The sequence below is a fragment of the Salvelinus sp. IW2-2015 genome, linkage group LG20, assembly GCF_002910315.2.
Source record: "Salvelinus sp. IW2-2015 linkage group LG20, ASM291031v2, whole genome shotgun sequence".
Classification (NCBI taxonomy): domain Eukaryota; kingdom Metazoa; phylum Chordata; class Actinopteri; order Salmoniformes; family Salmonidae; genus Salvelinus; species Salvelinus sp. IW2-2015.
This window is the reverse complement of record NC_036860.1, coordinates 40,629,633-40,649,186: the sequence shown is the minus strand read 5'-3', so window position 1 is coordinate 40,649,186 and position 19,554 is coordinate 40,629,633. Positions and strand designations below refer to the sequence as shown.

Genomic DNA, 19,554 nt, shown 5'->3' with positions numbered 1-19,554 from the left:
AAGAACAACATCCCAACCGTGAAGCACGGGGGTGGCAGAATCATGTTATGGGGGGTGCTTTGCTGCAGAAGGGACTGGTGCACTTCACAAAATAGATGGCATCATGAGGCAGGAAAAATATGAGGATATTTTGAAGCAATATCTCCAGACATCAGTCAGCAAGTTAAAGCTTGGTCGCAAATGGGTCTTCCAAATGGACAATGACCCCAAGCATACTTCCAAAGTTGTGGCAAAATGGCTTAAGGACAACAAAGTCAAGGTATTGGAGTGGCCATCACAAAGCCCTGACCTCAATCCTAAAGAAAATGTGTGGGCAGAACTGAAAAAGCATGTGAGCAAGGAGGCCTACAAACCTGACTCAGTTACACCAGCTCTGTCAGGAGGAATGGGCCAAAATTCACCCAATGTATTGTGGAAAGCTTGTGGAAGGCTACCCGAAAAGTTTGACCCAAGTTAAACAATTTAAAGGCAATGCTACAAATACTAATTGAGTGTATGTAAACTTCCGACCCACTGGGAATGTGATGAAAGAAATAATAACTGAAATAAATCATTCTCTACTATTATTCTGACATTTCACATTCTTAAAATAAAGTGGTGATCCTCACTGACCTAAATCAGGGAATTTTTGCTAGGATTAAATGTCAGGAATTGTGAAAAACTGAGTTTAAATGTATTTGACTAAGGTGTATGTAAACTTCCAACTTCAACTGGAGGTATGCACGTCAGCTTTGACGTCGGTTTTGCACATCGGGGAGTTAAACTAGACATCGGCCGATACTGACGTTGGCATTTTTAGCTAATATCGTACAATTCCGATATGTTCTCCAATATATCGTGCATCCCTATTGCCCAGCCCTAATTAAAACCCTCACTGGGATGCATGGATTAGTAAATGAATGAGTTGCTCAGCCAGATCCCTGGGGCTGAGAGGAAAAGTGTTATTGGATTGTCTTTTTTTGGAAGATAACTTATTACCAGAGGCCTGATAAAAGAACTGTCCATGCATTCACAATGAGGTAGAGAATCAGAGGACAGTTGGTCAATACTTGTTTTTCCGTTTCCATTACACCTGCTGGGTGAGCCCTGCTTTCAAACATGAAGCCGGATCATACGCAGTCCAGCCATGCCCTACTGAGATACAAATCAGCTGCTTCCCCTCCCCAGGTTCAGGGACAAAGAAACCGACCAGGGAAGTCTGCACTCTGCAGATCACCTCCCTGGTAGTTAACGCGATATAAAACCCTGCCAACAGTACGTGCACTGCACTCGCTTCCTGAAGTTAACAAGATCTTCAGCTACAGTACTCTCTCAGTGTGTGGCACAGTGAACTTTTGGCCCAAAGTGAGGTCAGTCCAGCTCAGCCCAGAGGACAGTGACCGGAGGGAGAGAGGTTGTTCCAAGTCTAGTAGCTTATATTCCATAGGCAGGGGCCTACAGTGAGGCACATAGGTCCTTTCATCCTAGCAAGGCTCCCAAGTAGGAGTCACTACGCATGCCCGCCCTTGCTGGGCTGTGTCTACAGAGTAACACAGCCAGAATGGGGCAGCTGCCACAGCCAGACCTTCCACAGGCCCTCTCGGTCTCTTTCTCACTCTGCTCTAGTCTGTTGAAAGTCAGAATAGGGGTTGGAGGAGTTGTTGCCACCATACTCCTGAAGGCAAGTCACATACTTAAATGCATTAAGACACACACAGACTTGCAGGGAGGTGTTGTGGAGGTGGTCCACTAAGCTCATGAAAAACTCCCAAGAATAACATCAAGAATGGTTCCAGATGGGTAAAGAGGGTGGAATCAATATATTTCTTAATTATGCTTTAAGATACAAATGTCAAATATATGTCAACAAGCCTTCCCTCAAAAAGGACCCTTTATGGATTACATTTTGTGAAAAATCCCCAAAAATATGGTCTGCACAATTGGCCCAGCATCTTCCGGGTTAGGGGAGGGTTTGGCCAGCCGGGATGTCCTTGTCCCATTGCACTCTAGCGACTCCTTGTGGCGGGCCGGGCGCATGCACGCTGACATCAGTCGCCAGTTGTACAGTGTTCACTCCGACATATTGGTGCAGCTGACTTCCAGGTTAAGCAAGCAGTGTGTCAAGAAGCAGTGCAGCTTGGCAGGGTAGCGTTTCAGAGGACGCATGGCTCTCGCCCTTCGCCTCTCCCGAGTCCATACGGGAGTTGCAGCGATGGGACTATAACTACCAATTGAATATCACAAAATTGGGGGAGAAAAAAGGAGAAAAGTACACACCAAATGTTTTTTTTAAATAACAGGACTGTTGAGCTGAACTGCCCTAAGGGTTTGGAAGTCAATTGAAAAACAAAGTTCTTTCTACTGTACTTACGCAGGTTCCAATTCCTATTACCTCACATACAGGTTTAACTACATGTTTTTGTATCATTAGAGTAATTATTCAGCTTCACACTGACAGCTACGCCTGCAGTCAGTCAGTATCATCCTGGCCAGATCAGAATGTCTCGCTCCTCTCAACTCTCTTCTCCCATCTCTGCTGCAATCCACTGCCCAGCCCGGCTGACTCAGACAGCACAGCAGGACCTGGGCTCTGTGCAAATGGCTGCCTGTTACGATCATTTGACCGCCAGTTTTGTTTCTGTACACGCATGCAGAACAATAAAAACAGATAAGTGAACCATAAACCCACACAGCTGTCCCCCTCATATCATCTCCTCCTAAGGATATCCTAAAATGACGTTATTTGGCAACCAGCCTCTCCACTATCTCCATCATATGAAGGAGGCCACTTCAGAAACGGACAATCTGAGTAGGGTATGGGGGGAGAATGGACTTCCAGCATTGTCATTCAATAGAAATATTGACCAGCTATAACCTCTGAACTTCGATCCTGTGCTCACCAGAAGTCATGACCATAGACTTGGAGAACACTTATTTATCTAGGTCTGGTCATTAGGCCAATGACAACTGGAAGGCCTACTCATCCTCTGCCCAGACCACCATGTTGCCAGGTCAAGAAAGAATTACAATGTGAGTGACATGGTGCAGTCAGTGTCTTGGGCACAGCCATAACTTAGAGCTCTGCTGGCACTGGCATGATCAGAGTACTCCCTGGCACCACCCCAATACCATCGGAGAGAAGTGCTGTTCAAATAAGCGTCTTATCATCATCATGTCTGGAGGAGAGGCAGAAGGTTAATAAAAGTAGAGAAATATGGTAGAACATTAACTGCTGATGCAAGGTAATACCAGCTATAAGTGCAGTCAGTATCCCCCTACCCAGTACCCTCTGTGCCCTGTCATTTCACAGCTTCCTTCATGCACATCAGCACAAGGGTCTGGCTAAAAAGCTATTTCAGTCCACTCTACTCCAGGTAATCAATGTCTCACTGGGTCTTAATCCTCCTGAAGTTCCCCTCGTGATGGACCATCACAGGTTTGCCACCGCCGTGCAGGGAAGGCCAGCCTACAGCAGGTCACTCATAATGGCGCAATCAATGAGCAGTTTGGTTAAGAGGAAACCAACGGTCGGCTCACTAGGCAAGGGAGTTTTTATGACTCTGCAGGAAAGCACTTACCTGTGTCTCTGAAACGGCAAAGTGGACAGAAATCATAATACATGAATGATATAAAAATTCTGTATGTTGAAGAACTGATTTGTTTGATTAATATCAAAAGTAGTGCTTTCAAAAAAGTTGCCAACTTCGAACTCATCCAGCAACTGCACAATTTCATACAGACTATTTTCCTCATTAACATGCGCGATATTGTTTTGGATTTCAGTCAAGCAAGCACTGAGTAACTGAGAGAGCGAGAGAGACTACCAGCGACAGAGAGAGAGAGAAAGAGAGAGAGACTACCAGCGACAGAGAGCAGGACGTACCAGCGACAGCAGAGAGAACCAGGACGGATACACAGCGACAAGAGACTACCAGCGACAGAGCTCAGCGACAGAGCACTAAACCAGCGACAGAGACGAGACTACCAGCGACAGAGAGCGAGACTACCTAGCGACAGAGAAGGCGAGACTACCAGCGACAAGAGAGCGAGACTACCAGCGAAGAGAAGAGAGAGAGAGAGAGCTACCAAGCGACAGAGAAGAGACTACCAGCGACAGAGAGGACGTAACCAGCGACAGAGACTACCAGCGACGACAGAGACTACCAGCGACAGAGAGCGAGACTACCAGCGACAGAGAGCGAGACTACAGCCGACAGAGAGCGAGACTACCAGCGACAGAGAGCGAGACTACCAGCGACAGAGAGAGAGAGAGAGAGAGACTACCAGCCGGAGAGAGAGAGACTAATCCAGCGACAGAGAGAGAGACTACCAGCGACAGAGACTACCAGCGACAGAGAGCCGAGACTACCAGCGACAGGAGAGCGAGAGACTACCAGCGACAGAGAGCGAGAGCACTACCAGCGCGACAGAGAGCGAGAGACCACGGACAGAGAGAGACTACCAGCGACAGAGAGACGAGAGAGAGAAACTACCACGACAGAGAGAGAGAGAGAGAGGACTACCAGCCGACAGAGAGAGATAGAGGAGAGAGAGAGACTACCACGACAGAGAGAGAGAGAGAGGAGAGACGAGACTACCAGCGACAGAGAGGAAGAGAGAGAGAGAGAACTACCAAGCGACAGAGAGAGAGAGAGAAGAGAAGACTACCAGCGACCAGAGAGAGAGAGAGAGAGAGAGAGGACTACCAGCGACAGAGAGAGAGACGGAGAGAGAGAGACTACCAGCACAGAGAGAGAGAGAGAGAGAAGAGACTACCAGCGACAGAGAGAGAGAGAGAAGAGAGAGACTACAGCGACAGAGAGAGAGAGAGAGGAGAGAGAGAGAGAGACTACAGCGACACGAGAGAGAGAGAAGGAGAGAGAGAGAGAGAGAGACTACCAGCGACCAGAGAGACGAGGAGAGAGAGAGATGAGAGACAGAGGAGAGAGAGAAGAAGAGAGGGAGAGACTACCAGCGACAGAGAGAGAGAGAGAGAGAGAGAGGACTTCCAGCGACAGAGAGAGAGAGGGAGAGAGACGACTACCAGCGACAGAGAGAGAGAGACTACCAGCGGACGAGAGAGAGAGAGACTACCAGCGACAGAAGAGAGGACTACCAGCACGAGACTAGAGAGAGAGACTACCCGCGACAGAGAGAGAGAGACTACCAGCGACCAGAAGAGAGAGACTAACCAGCGACAGAGAGAGAGAGACTACCAGCGACAGAGAGAGAGAGACTATCCAGCGACAGAGAGAGGAGACTACCAGCGACAGAGAGAGACTACCAGCGACAGAGAGAGAGAAAACTACCAGCGACAGAAAGAGAGGAGACTACCAGCGACAGAGAGAGAGAGACTACAGCGACGAGAGAGAGAGAGACTACCAGCGACAGAGAGAGATAGACTACCAGCGACAGAGAGAGAGAGACTACAGCGACAGAGAGAGAGAGAACTACCAGCGACAGAGAGAGAGAAGAGAGAGAAACTACCAGCGACAGAGAGAGAGAGAGAGAGAGAGACTACCCACGCGACAGAGAGAAGAGAAGGAGAGAGAGGACTACCAGCGACAGAGAAGAGAGAGAGACTACAGCGACAAGAGAGGAGAGAGAGACTACCAGCGACAGAGACTACAGACAGAGACTACCAGCGACAGAGGACTACCAGCGACACGAGACTACCATGCGGACAGAGAGGAGACTACCAGCGACAGAGAGCGAGACTACCAGCGACAGAGGAGCTCGGAAGACTACCACGACAGAGAGCGAGACTACCAGCGACCAGAGAGAGAGAGACTACCAGCGACAGAGAAGCTACCACGGGAACAGAAGAGACTTACCAGCGACAGGAGCGAGAGAGAGAGGGACTACCAAGCGGACAGAGGAAGAGAGAGAGAGAGAGAGACTACCAGCGACAGAGAGAGAGGAGAGAGAGAAGAGCACTACCAGCGACAGAGAGAGAGGGAGAGAGAGAGACTACCAGCAGAGAGAAGAGAGAGAGAGAGAGCAGAGAGAGAAGAGAGAGAGAGAGAGAGACTACCAGCGACCAGAGAGAGGAGAGAGAGAGAGACTACCAGCGACCAGAGGAGAGAGAGAGAGAGAGAGAGAGAGCCACCAGCGACAGAGAAGAGAGAGGAGAAGAGACTACAGCGACAGAGAGAGAGAAGAGAGAGAGAGAGAGACTACCAGCGACAGAGAGAGAGAGAGAGACTACCAGCGACAGAGACTACCAGCGACAGAGACAGAGACTACAGCCGACAGAAGCGAGACTACCACGACAGAGAGCGAGACTACCAGCGACAGAGAGCGAGACTACCAGCGGACAGAGAGCGAGACTACCAGCGACAGAGAGCGAGACTAACCAGCGACAGAGAGCGAGATACTACCAGCGACAGAGAGCGGAGACTCCAGCGACAGAGAGCGAGAACTACCAGCGACAGAGAGAGAAGACTACCAGCGACAGAGAGAGAGAGACTACCAGCGACAGAGAGAGAGAGGACTACCAGCGAGAGAGAGAGAGAGAGAGAGAGAGAGACTACCACGGACAGAGAGAGAGAGACTACCAGCGAGGAGAGAGAGAGAGAGAGAGAGAGAGAGAGACTACCAGCCGACCAGAGAGAGAGACTACCAGCGACGAGAGAGAGAGAACTACCAGCGACAGAGAGAGGAGATACTACCAGCGACAGAGAGAAGAGACTACCAGCGACAGAGAGAGACTACCCAGCGACGAGAGAGAGAGAGACTACCAGCGACAGCACGAGAGAGAGACTACCAGCGACAGAGAGAGAGAGGACTACCAGCGACAGAGAGAGAGGGAGAGACTACCGCGACCGGCAGATGAGAGAGGAAGATACCAGCGACAGAGAGAGAGGGAGAGACTACCAGCGACAGAGAGAGGGAGAGACTACCAGCGACAGAGAGAGAGACTACCAGCGATATACTCCTCTCCTCGCTGTGCCTTCGTGGTAATAAAAAGGTCAAAAGTTAAATGATTTAGCAGATTAAAAAAAAAAAATTGTCCTCCAGTGACTGAAATATAAAAATTGGAAAACAGAAATGTGTGAAATAAGGAATCAAAACACAGCTTTGCCGCCCGCCGGTAGTTTGCAGAGAAGCCGTGGTCTAATGGAGCAAGAAATGCAGGAATTCTGACAAAGACAGCATCTCAATCTTCAAACAGCTGTTCTGAACTGCTGGTTCAGTGTCTGTGAAAGTGCTTTAAGAATAGGATTGCCTCTTAAATTCTTCCTCTGAAGTGCTAGAAGAAGACATTTGCCTCTATGATTTAGAAGTATTTGAGAAAAGTCAAAGGGTGAATCCCAAATCACTCCCTTCCCCTTGGAACTCCATGTGCACTTCTGCCATATGTACAAGTGTCCCAAAGCTGGGGGAGTGAAAACTGAGGGTGTAGGGTAGGCTTGGCCGGTATACCGTATACTGGGGTATTTGGAAATAGCCACGGGATGGTTTTTCAAAACTATTTCTTTGAAGTTTTTCCAATAAATGTTATATTTGTAGCTACTTTTTAAATAAATACTTGCAGTCAATTGCAATGCAATGCATTAGGAGATAAAGCACATTCTTCATTCACCCTTCACATTATGACGCTTATAGTTCCACAGGAAGGTTGAGCCAGTCACGTGTTCGTTTGTAAATAGCACAGCGGGTGAAAGCGGGAGCTGGTGAGTCCAGCTGTGTATGGGTGGGTCGCGTTTGATATTGAAAGTCGTTTTTTTTTTGCTTCAATAGAGAAATCAGCGACGTGCAACTTTGTTTCCCTTCACAGAAAATTGGGGCTGACCCCATTTAGTCAACTGGTCGATTGTTCGGTCGATATGCTGTTGGTCGACCAAGATTTAAGTCGAAAACTAGCTAAAATATATATATTTTTAAATCATGGTGTATAAAACACCTTTCTGATTCGCGCCAGTCTGAGTGGACTGATCGATTGTGGAGGCGGCACAGTCCATCAGTTTAAGACAGGCTACTGAAATTGTATGGTTACATTATGTAAGACCAACTATTTTTTTTWAATTATTTTATAACAAATGCGCTTTCTCCGTGTTGGTCAGTGATCACTGTCCATGGTTCTGAAACATCAGTGCGCTGTTGATTTGGCACCTTTTCCTAGACCATGTTGCTATGTGCATAATAGCAAAGTTAAACAGCATATTGGTGTTGAGAACAACGCGGCGGAGGCAGCTGCAGAGTTAAGAGAATACAGCCCTTGCCTTAATTGTCTAAGAAAAGTGAAGAAACCAACTTAATTAGGCCTATAAATCAATAGCCTAACTATTAAATGTGCCTGGCTTTATAAATCATATATATACACACACAAACACACAAAAATGTGCAGTTGTCACACAACACCACAGATGTCTCAAGTTGAGGGGGCGTGCAATTGGTATGTTGACTGCAGGAATGTCCACCAGAACTGTTGCCAGAAAATTGAAATGTTAATTTCTCTACCATTTTACTTAAAAAAAAWAAAAWWTTACTAGTAGGCAAGTCAGCCGCCTCCAACGTCATTTTAGAGAATTTGGCACTACGTCCAACCGGCATCACAACCGCAGACCACGTGTAACCATTCCAGCCCAGTGGTAGGCCTGGCTCACCAGTGGGTGGGCCCATGCCCTCCCAGGCCCACCCATGGCTGCAACCCTGCCCAGTCATGTGAAATTCATAGATGATGTCCTAATGAAATTATTTTAAATTTACCGATTTCCTTAGATGAACTGTAATGCAGTAAAATATTTGAAATAGTTGCATTTTGCATTCAAAATTATGCCTACAGCCAGTGCATTTAACCAAGTAGACAACCACAGTCACATATTGCATAACTGGAATTATTTTTAATGCTTACTGAACAAACACAATAGCCTACATATTTCTGCATGCAAAAATGAGTACGGGACAGGACGGGAGTGATTTTAAAATCGGGAAGGGACAGTAAAGTTCCAGGGTTGTGGGATCAGCACAGAACAGGATTTTTTTTGTTGACAGGACAGGAATTAATTTTCACTCCTGTGTCAACCTCTAGTGTGAGAGTTGTTTGGTTAGTGAGGTTTCTGTTTTGCGCATGTGATTGCAGAGTTGGCTAAACAAAATGTCCACTGGATCGATGCAAATAATCATGATATTCTGCCAGGTAGGCTACTTTGTGGTTAACATTTAATTGAGAAGGTTTTAGGGAAAGCCTGTCCATCTCTACCAAAATAACGTTATCATTAGCATAATTGCTACCGGCAACACAAAGTGTCGACATATGCTTTGTCTGTGCGGTGTGTGCGTAGGCTGAGGGGAATGCCGTTTCATAAAGTTACAGAAAAATACAAAATCACTGATACTTTGTTGAATTTTTTAATTATTATTGTTGATTTCCGTTTTAATGTCTGGATTCCGTCTGCAACACGGATTTTTAGGGCCCTACCTGCATGGGGCTAATTTCTTCATCACGCTCGCTCCCGCTGACTTCTTGTCCCACCTGCTCCCGCAAAGACTGGTCCCGTACCCGACTGCAGTCCTGCAATCTTATTTTATGTGTATGTGACACAGCTCTCTTTGCAGCCCTGGTGCCAGCAAATTCTCCACCCTAGTCAGGATCAAAAGTTGCTCAAATTGCCTAAGAATTAGGTTAAAATACCAGAGATCCTCAACTGGCCCAATATAAAAACTCAGCAAAAAAAGAAACGTCCTTTTTCAGGACCCCGTCTTTCAAAGAAAATGTGTAAAAATCCAAATAACTTCACAGATCTTCATTATAAAGGGTTTAAACACTGTTTCCCATGCTTGTTCAATGAACCATAAACAAATAATGAACATGCACCTGTGGAATGGTCATTAAGACACTAACAGCTTAGGCAATTAAGGTCACAGTTAAGAAAACTTAGAACACTAGAGGCCTTTCTACTGACTCGCCAAAAGAAAGATGGCCAGGGTCCCTGCTCATCCGCATGAACGTGCCTTAGGCATGCTGCAAGGAGGCATGAAGACTGCAGATGTGGCCAGTGCAATAAATTGCAATGTCCGTACTGCGAGACGCCTAAGACAGCGCTACAGGGAGACAGGACGGACTGCTGATCTTCCTCGCAGTGGCAGACCATGTGTAACACCTGCACAGGATCGGTACATCCGAACATCACACCTGCGGGACAGGTACAGGAAGGCAACAACAACTGCCCGAGTTAWACCTGGAACGCACAATCCCTCCGTCAGTGCTCAGACTGTCCACAATAGGCTGAGAGAGGCTGGACTGAGGGCTTGTAGGCCTGTTGTAAAGCAGGTCCTCACCAGACATCACAAGCAACGTCGTCTATGGGCACAAACCCACCGTCGCTAGACCAGACAGGACTGGCAAAAAGTGCTCTTCAATGACGAGTCGCGGTTTTGTCTCACCAGGGGTGATGGTCAGATTTGGGTTTATCGTCGAAGGAATGAGCGTTACACCGAGGCCTGTACTCTGGAGCAGGATCGGTTTGGAGGTAGAGGGTCTGTCATGGTCTGGGGCAGTGTGTTACAGCATCATCGGACTGAGCTTGTTGTCATTGCCTGCAATCTCAACGCTGTGCGTTACAGGGAAGACAACCTCCTCCCTCATGTGGTACCCTTCCTGCAGGCTCATTCTGACATGACAATGCCACCAGCCATACTGCTCGTTCTGTGAGCGATTTCCTACAAGACAGGAATGTCAGTGTTCTGCCACGGCCAGCGAAGAGCCCGGATCTCAATCCCATTGAGCACGTCTGGGATCTGTTGGATCGGAGGGTGAGGGCTAGGGCCATTCCCCCCAGAAATGTCCGGGAACTTGCAGGTGCCTTGGTGGAAGAGTGGGGTAATATCTCACTGCAAGACCTGGCAAATCTGGTGCAGTCCATGAGGAGGAGATGCACTGCAGTACTTAATGCAGCTGGTGGCCACACCAGATACTGACTTACCTTTGATTTTGACACCCCCCTTTGTTCTGGGACACATTATTCCATTTCTGTTAGTCACATGTCTGTGGATCTTGTTCAGTTTATGTCTCCGTTGTTGAATCTTGTTATGTTCATACAAATATTTACACATGTTAAGTTTGCTGAAAATAAAACGCAGTTGACAGTGAGAGGACATTTCTTTTTTTGCTGAGTTTATTAGGCTACATCAACCAATAGGGTAGACGTAGTTTAAAAGAACACAGTTGGGGGGAAATATAGGAGAGTGGACACTTACTTGACTTAAGCTAAATTTTGCATAACTTTTAGGTGCAAGGCAATTTGCAAACAGAGTAAAATACATGTGTTATCAATACTTATTTCCAGTCAATGTCAGAGTAAACTATTGCCTATCATATTTTGGAAGTTAAAGATAACTGCGCTGTGCTTCTCAGCCCATATAGCCTATTTCTACAGGCTATTTAACAGAGACCACACATACATCCAATTGATCTTGTACGCCCAACAAAAGAGAAAATTAGGCTACTGAACATGAGCACCCCTCCTGTCCTTTGTTTGCTGAAGCGCGAAGGCCCACCTGAAGATGTGCTGTGATTTGTTGATTCAACTCATTACAACTATTTTTTTTTTTTTTATCATCTTTGCAGTGGTTGCAACTATTGAGCAGCAGTGGGCCACCGCTAAATTGATAGGGGAAATACTGACAATCCCAGGCAGCCATTGTGAGTCTACCAGGGTTAGCGGTTCCAAGTCCATTTTATTCATTCTATTTCTATGTGTGCTGCTGGAGCAGGGAGGGGGGCATTGCCTAGGAAACCACAGACTTTGCTACAACACCTTGGTTGTTTCAGCAAGGAGCAACAGTTTCATCACGTTAAGAGTCCATGTTACCTCAGAAATGGACTCAACCACAGGAATGCCCAGCCGTCCCATCTTCAGTCAGCTGTTTGTTCCACACAACAAAACAATACATATATATATWTTTTTTTTTACAGTTAAGACAGTTATTTTATTTTACTGACGGTCTTCATCCATACCCGTCAGTTACACGATTATACGGTACTTGTGCCAGCCTTAAACTCAAGTTTCACTGCTGAAGAGTGAATCAGAGTAGGCCTCCAACAAGAACCAAACATCACTGATATCAAATGGTTGATAAAATATATTTTATCAGCTGAGAAATGCCCTTAGTGCATCCTTACAGATACACATCAAGATGACTAGGGATGCTGGTGATTCCTTGTCTAACAACACATGCAGTATATGCAGTGTAGGAGACAAATGTGATAGCGCAACACCAGACCCTGCATAAAAAGTAACTCTACAATAATACAAAAACATCACCACAACATTCACTGCCTTCATTTCATTCTTTTACCAGGCAAGTTGATGGAGTCCACATTTTTCATCATCATAACCCATGGCTGCACATTTCCTGCACCTGCCTCTCATTTGGCCCCTTGTTCTTAGCAGGGCTGAGGAGCTCGCCGAGGCATACAGAGTAGGCAGCAGCAGGCGCACAGCCTCCGCCAGCAGCGGTCAACGCTCGCCTTGTCTGGGAAATGACGGGAGGAAACGCTTTACAACAAAGTGAACAAACATCTCTGCCTTTACTCCAAAAGGTATTTTCCTCCCCGCCATAATGTGTAATGTACGAGCCTTTAACGAGTGACTCCGCTCTCACTGCATCCAACTTGCTCCCTCCAATCTTCTAATCTTCCAAGGTCTTAACACATTCAAAACAAAATAACATCTCAGATTCTCTGAATGTACTGCCTGAGGTTGCTGTGTTAACATTTTACCTCGGCTAACATCAACTTCTAAAGGTTGGGGGGGGGGGTTCGTCCTTACTGGAGACAGTGACTGTGCATAGGATAATGAATCATAACACAGTTTAAACTGTCTATTTTCCACACCACTCATATAGGTTAGTTTTTCTATCATCTCCCTGGTTCAAAGTTGCATTCTCTCAGAAGAAGCACTGCTCTATTCAACAGGGATGCAAACTGGTGAGGGTCCAAAAAGGTGTTGAAATGTGCATATACTTTTCATATTTTCAGAGAATAACAAGTACATAATACATATTTGAACAACGTTTATTGTAGGCTGGCATTGCTTAATTCATTGAGTGGGTCGAATTTAATCCAGAAGTGTATTGTGCCGTATCCCAACGTGTCGCTGTACTCATGAGCGGCATGATTTTCCATGTCCGAAGCGGGCCTATAGGTCTATTTGTTTGGCAAGAGAGCCATGCATAGCAGCATCTCACTTTACACTGTATTTTGGGTCCCCATTCGCCTTTTGTTTACAGTGTTTGCTTCCTGTTAATGTAACTAGCCTAAATATAGATTGTGTCATGCCTTTATCGAGCTGATATATTGTTTACTTGGCCTACTTGTTGCCGCAGTTTTGGTCTGTTTGCATTCATTTGTTTGAATTTGCAGAAGTGTCAATATTCTAAGCCAAACTGCTATTCAGTATTTTTGTTGCATGCATGAATAACTAGGTTACTACTTTCAGCATTTAGTTTGCATTATCTTGGTAAGACAGCTGTAATAGGTGAATTACCCTATCAATCTTGTAGCCTATATTCATTACCAAAACAGCCTTGATTCAGTAACTTCAAAAGCACTCAATGGTCTCAGAGTCTCGGCATTTTAACTTTATGTTTTTGGTATAGCGTGATAAGCCAAATTCAATATAATTCCAATGCAAGAAACCCCAACAAATGTGCCACCACACCAATTTCAACTGTCCTCTTAGTCACTTTATCCTAGTGTTGGGATGGAGAGAAGCAGACTAGTAGATTAATGGCTGGTTAGGGGATGTGGTTGGCTGCTCACAGCTGTCACACATGGTATTGGATGAAGCACTCATTCTGATATGACATATCTGACATCATGCTCTGAACTCGGATATTCTATTTGTAGGATGCATTCTGTGTTTAGTCATTAATTTCAATATGACGCTAACGTAGCTAGCTAACGTTAATTACTTTGTGTGTAATAATTTGTGCTACGAAACATACATGATACTATTATTTGCTTCTTGTCAACTATAACCACAGCATTATTTCAAACACAGGTTGGTTATCTCGAGTTATATTCCAAATTTCCCAGTCAGTCTGTTGCGTTGACAGAGTGATGACACAGCAGCCAGAAAATGTAACGTTAGTGAGCACACAGTGGGAGAATCTCAATTGCGTACTCCTCGCATCCTCTACTCAAAACCCATTGGATGAGAAAGCCAGAGGTCCCTCCCCTCCTACATCCTGGGTTTTGAGAAGGAGGCGAGGACAAAAGGAGTATGCAATTGAGATTCTCTCAGGGAGAAAATCTGTTCACGCTGTTCTTTTATAGCTCAACTGGTGACACACCGTCTGCTCACTGTCAGAGCCATCCCACTCCAAACATTTTTGATGAGACAGACACACGTGGCAAAATGGCTTAAGGACAACAAAGTCAAGTTAATGGAGTGGCCATCACAAAGCCCTGCCCTTAATCCCATAGAACATTTGTGGGCAGAACTGAAAAAGCGTGTGCGAGTAATGAGGCCTACAAACCTGACTCAGTTACACCAGCTCTGTCAGGAGGAATGGGCCAAAATTCACCCAATTTATTGTGGGAAGCTACACAAAAGGTTTGACCCAAGTTAAACAATTTAAAGGCAATGCTAACAAATATTAATTGAGTATGTAAACTTCTGATCCTCTGGGAATGTGATGAAAGAAATAAAAGCTGAAATAAATAATTATGTAACCCAAGGTTACTGCAGCCTTGAAATAATAGCATAAAACTTTTTCCCTCTCACTCACATTTCAGGAGAGTCAAATGGAGAATATTTCATTGAACCAGAGGCTAAACTCTTACTCACCCTTAATGTAATAAAATGGCACATCAGGACAAAGAGAAAAGGCCTCCAGGTCAAGTAGACTCACTTTACTAAACCTAACACATGAGGAAGGGGGTCACAAAGTTCTGATTTGCATCACTTTCATTGTGAGGAAGGCGTGATTTACAACCACAGAATCTGAAGTACAGCAGAGCAGACGTACGGCCTATAGCCCGGGTACCAGACGTTCTGCACTAACTGGCTCTCAAACAATATACTGTACCCTCGGATAGGTAGCACTTTGGTGCCGGTCTTGTGATGCTCTCCATGGGCCGTGTTAACTCCTATTGAGCTCTAATACACACAGAAACAAGACAGGGCCTGGTGGCTGAATAACCTCCTGGACAAATTTAAAGGCTCAGGCACACCACTAGCGTTTGCTGGCAGAGAGTCCTTAGCACATCTGAATGTAATTTGTGAAACGACTGTGCACCGATTTTACATGTAGAATTGCATGAATAATGTCAGCTGTTTCACACAAAAACCCAAATAACCCTGCAACAGGGCAAGAAAAACATTACCGTTCACCAAGCAGCAGGATATTATTCTGGCAGCACGATCACTGATATTTTTTCACTCAAAATAAGAGTCCCCCTGCAAAGACATGCTAAACTTTGGGAATATATGCAGTGCAACTGTTTTTTCCCTGCATTGCAACCACCTTTGAATTGTTTTATTATTATTTTTTTTTGGGGNATATTGTATTATTTATACCAGCATTTATTTTGAAAGTTTAAACAAATACTGATATGTTGAACGCTATTGCATAGGCTATACTTAAAGAAATACAATTTTAATAAAACATGTTTTTCAAATTACTCAATAGTCTGCTAAACTTAAATTGGTCTATTGTGCTGGGCAACAGGTTTAATATAGACTGCTGGTGATTAGCTTGCTAGCGACTTCCAGACACAAATGAGAGAACAGATCACTGACCATTTTACTCGCCTGAGCAGAGCCGGTAAGGCTGTTTTTATGTTATCTAGAGCGTTGGTGACTAACTGTGCTGCTGGCAACAATTTAATGAAGCTTTTTTAGCTATGTATTTCTGACACCAGCCATATTCAACGGGTATTGAGCATTTGTAAATTCGTCAGTTATTCTGCGCTCTGGCACACAGACAAGAGTGCTCTGAAATAGGAATAGATAGACGTAGCTGGTATATTCGCTCTGGCTATCGATAGTTGTTGCAGTGACATCATGAACATTCTATTGAAACGGTTACTTGCATAGTGAAGTCTTTTGCTTAGACATGTAGCTAGCTAAACAAGTAGTGGCCCGCAAGTTTCCTGAAACAAATCACATCTGGCACCTCCAATAGGGCAAGACAAGAGTATTTGAAATCTAGAATTGAATTACATTTTATTTCACACTGGAAGCAAACAGGGTAAGCAACCCCCCCCCCCCTCAAAAAAAAAAAACATGTTCAAAACAACAGTATATTAATTTACTGTTTTGGAATTAATATAACATGCAGGACTAAATGCATGTCTATAAGACAGTCTCCCTCCAAAACGATACATATTTGGTTAGCAGAAACCCTACTGAATATTTTACACCGCACTGTAGCGGAAACAGGTAGAAAAGTTCTATTCCATGTACAGTATATTTGTGTTTTGCATTGGGGGCTATCGAAGGGGTGGAGAACAAATTTGGTTAGTAGAGACCTAGCCCTTGATCATGATTCTCAGGTCCATTATATTACACATAAAAGTCATTGGACAAAGGCTTCTTCTGTACGGGTGTGTTTTGTTAAGAGTCACAACTCTCGGTCTGAACATTAGCACCCATCACTTGCTGTACAGTTTTGGAAGCATAAGGACCTTCTCTTTCATATCGACAAGAAATAATTTTCTAAAACCATAAGTTTAAATTGATACACACCTTTATAGTGTTAGTGTTCCCACACAGCCATTCCTCCATGTTACAGCGAGTGTTTACGTTAAACAGAGGCACCAACTGTGCTAATTAGCTATCAGTATGCTCCGAACACTAGTGTGTAAAGGAAGAAGGCCACCAGAATGTGTCACTGAAAAATACTGTCGGCAGCAACTGTGATAAAGCTGTTTAAAACAGTGTACAGTAAGTGTATATTTTTCCGTTATGAAATTATTTTGATGTGATATGAAAGTAAAGGGCTTTATGATTGTGTATCACAATTGACCTTTAGGAGTAATGGTAGGCTCCTTGAAAGTACATGCTGTGCTAGTAGAGACCCTACTGACTATTTCCGACCCAACTTTAACCTCTACGGGACCGGTGTGTCCCCCCCCACGGGATGGTTGAGCTAACGTAGGCTAATGTGATTAGCATGAGGTTGTAAGTAACAAACAAAAAATTGCCCAGGAAATAGACTTATGTGATATGGGCAGAAAGCTTAAATTCTTGTTAATCTAACTGCACTGTCCAATTTACAGTAGTTTTTACAGTGAAAGAAAACCATGTTATTGTTTGAGGAGAGTGTACAATTATTCACCTGAAAAGTTATTACAAACCAATTAGGCACATTTGGGCAGTTTTGATACAATATTTTGAACAGCTATGCAATGGTTCATTGGATCAGTTTAAAACTTTGCACATTCACTGCTGCCCTCTAGAGGCCAAAATCTAATTTGTGCCTGAGCTGTAATAATACATTATGGATTTTCTCTTGCATTTCAAAGACGGTACAAAAAAAAAAAAWAWATATTTTACCAGCTCTAATGTGTTATATTCTCCTACATTAATTTCACATTTCCACAAACTTCAGTGTTTCCTTTCAAATGGTATCAATAATATGCATATCCTTGCTTCAGGTCCTGAGCTACAGCCAGTTAGATTTGGGTTACTTATTGCCTTTTCTTGAGGGCACAATAAGTGCCCATTGATTAAAATTAATCATCATCTTTTGAATGACTAATCCACAATGAAGTGTGGGCTTTTATTTTGAAGGTTTCCTCATTACCATACGAACGTGACATCATTTGTGCAGCCTGTAGAATACAAGTAAAAATAGCTTACAGAACCACACAGAAATATATTCTTTCAAAACAGCATCTTTGTGCTGGGTCTCAACAACCAATGTGAACTACTGTCTGCTGCATATCACAACTTCCTTTCGTATAACGAACGTTAGACTTTGTAACTTGTAACACAGCTATTTCCTGACTGCTACGTGGCCTTTTCACAATCCACCAGCGTAGCTACCTGGCATTATCCTCCCACATTCTAATGAAAAGCTCGACTTTGGCGACAACATGCCCCTTTTCCTAAAGAAGAGCTGTATTGGTAAAGTAGCGTAACTAGTTGGCTAGCAAACTAGCTAATGTCATTGAAAAGGAGGTGACAAGCAGTGTCACACGTAACGTTAGCAAAAACACATGAACAAGTCATGTAGAAACTTGCTAGCCAATTGACAATTTAAGAACCTGCTGCCAAAAAGCCTCACATTGTCAACATGTTTAACAAGCTAGCTAACGTTAGACAGTTAATGTTGTCGCACAATTGCAGATATTTTACATGCGTGCAGCTAACTAGCTACGTACATTTCCAACGTGATCAGACAGTCAGTGACACCAAGTCAAGAAGTGTTTTCACTAACAGCGCGACCCAGCCAAACCGTGTACTAGACAACCTTACCTGTATTTGAAGGATGCCACCCGGTCCCTCCACTATTTCTGGCGAGTTCTCAAAGACTCGGTCTCGATACAATGACCACAGACCAACGTTCGGCAGGAAAAGAAGAGCCGCTATAAGCAACCCTGCGAACTGCAGTAGACGTTTTTCTTTCCGCCTCATTTCTCCAGAATAAATGCGAGAAAAGCTGTCGACAGTGTATTCCCAGGCAGCTCCTTCCCGGTGGAAACAACTTTCACAAATTCACTCTGATCAAACGAACGATGTAGCTTATTGAGCTGCAGGCACTTCCGCTAGGGGGAGTTCATCAATATCCTGGTTGGGGGATCACAAAACGGAAGGAGACTTTTGCATTCTTTGTAGTTAAAATGATGAGATTCCCTAAAAACACACCACTTCAATACAGCTACGAGTGGAAGTTACTTTTTCGTAGCAGGTTACGATAATGAAGTTAAAGACATGCTCCGGAATGTTGGCGACTAGTAACAAAGATGGTATATTATATTGACAAGATAGTCAAGTGACCGCTCTAACAATGGAAATACAAATATGGAAGGCAGGCGAGATCAGGTGGGACCATTCTAGCCAATGAAAGGGTAGATACGCATGATAACATACAATAGAGATAGATATAGAGGACTCCGAGCTACTATAGTCTGTTTGACAGCATGAGCGTTCTTCATTGGCTGATTGCTCCCAACTCATAGGAATCCCCACCCATTTGACTACTTTACAAGGATGGAAGCCCTCAATGGCAACGTCCATGCTAAAACAGGTTATATCCATGAGTCCTCTATCTATCTCTATGACAACAGGCACAACTCAAATATAAAGTTGCCGAATTGCCACGTGTATCCACGTATGTCAGTGCATTTGTAACAACCTAACCATTACCAAACGTATGTTTGATCAATCCTCACATAGCAAATTTGTTGACCACATTTGACACCTCTACAAAAATTCCTAACTTTGTGGGCTTATTTTTGTGGACATTTTTCAGCTGAGTAAAACTTCTGCTTCGCCTCTTCCTCCCTGCTAGTAAGTAGGGAAAGGGTTAGCGAAAATGCTCTCCTAATCTGCTAGGAAAAGTCACTGCTGGTCAAACCTGTATCAAAGTGGTGTGTTTTTAGGGAGTCCCAATAAT

The 19,554-nt window shown here is 44.4% G+C and overlaps 1 protein-coding gene across 1 annotated transcript in view; it reads right to left on the bottom strand.

Moving 5' to 3' along the window:
• The window catches only part of LOC111981772 (polypeptide N-acetylgalactosaminyltransferase 10), a 123,653-nt gene extending 104,776 nt beyond the window's left edge, over positions 1 to 18,877 (bottom strand). Inside the window, exon 1 of the mRNA XM_024013204.2 lies at positions 18,414 to 18,877. Coding sequence (XP_023868972.1) covers positions 18,414 to 18,572 — 159 coding nt within the window. The 5' untranslated portion in view covers positions 18,573 to 18,877. The remainder of the gene's footprint in view (positions 1 to 18,413) is intronic.
• Between the last annotated feature and the right edge of the window lie 677 nt (positions 18,878 to 19,554).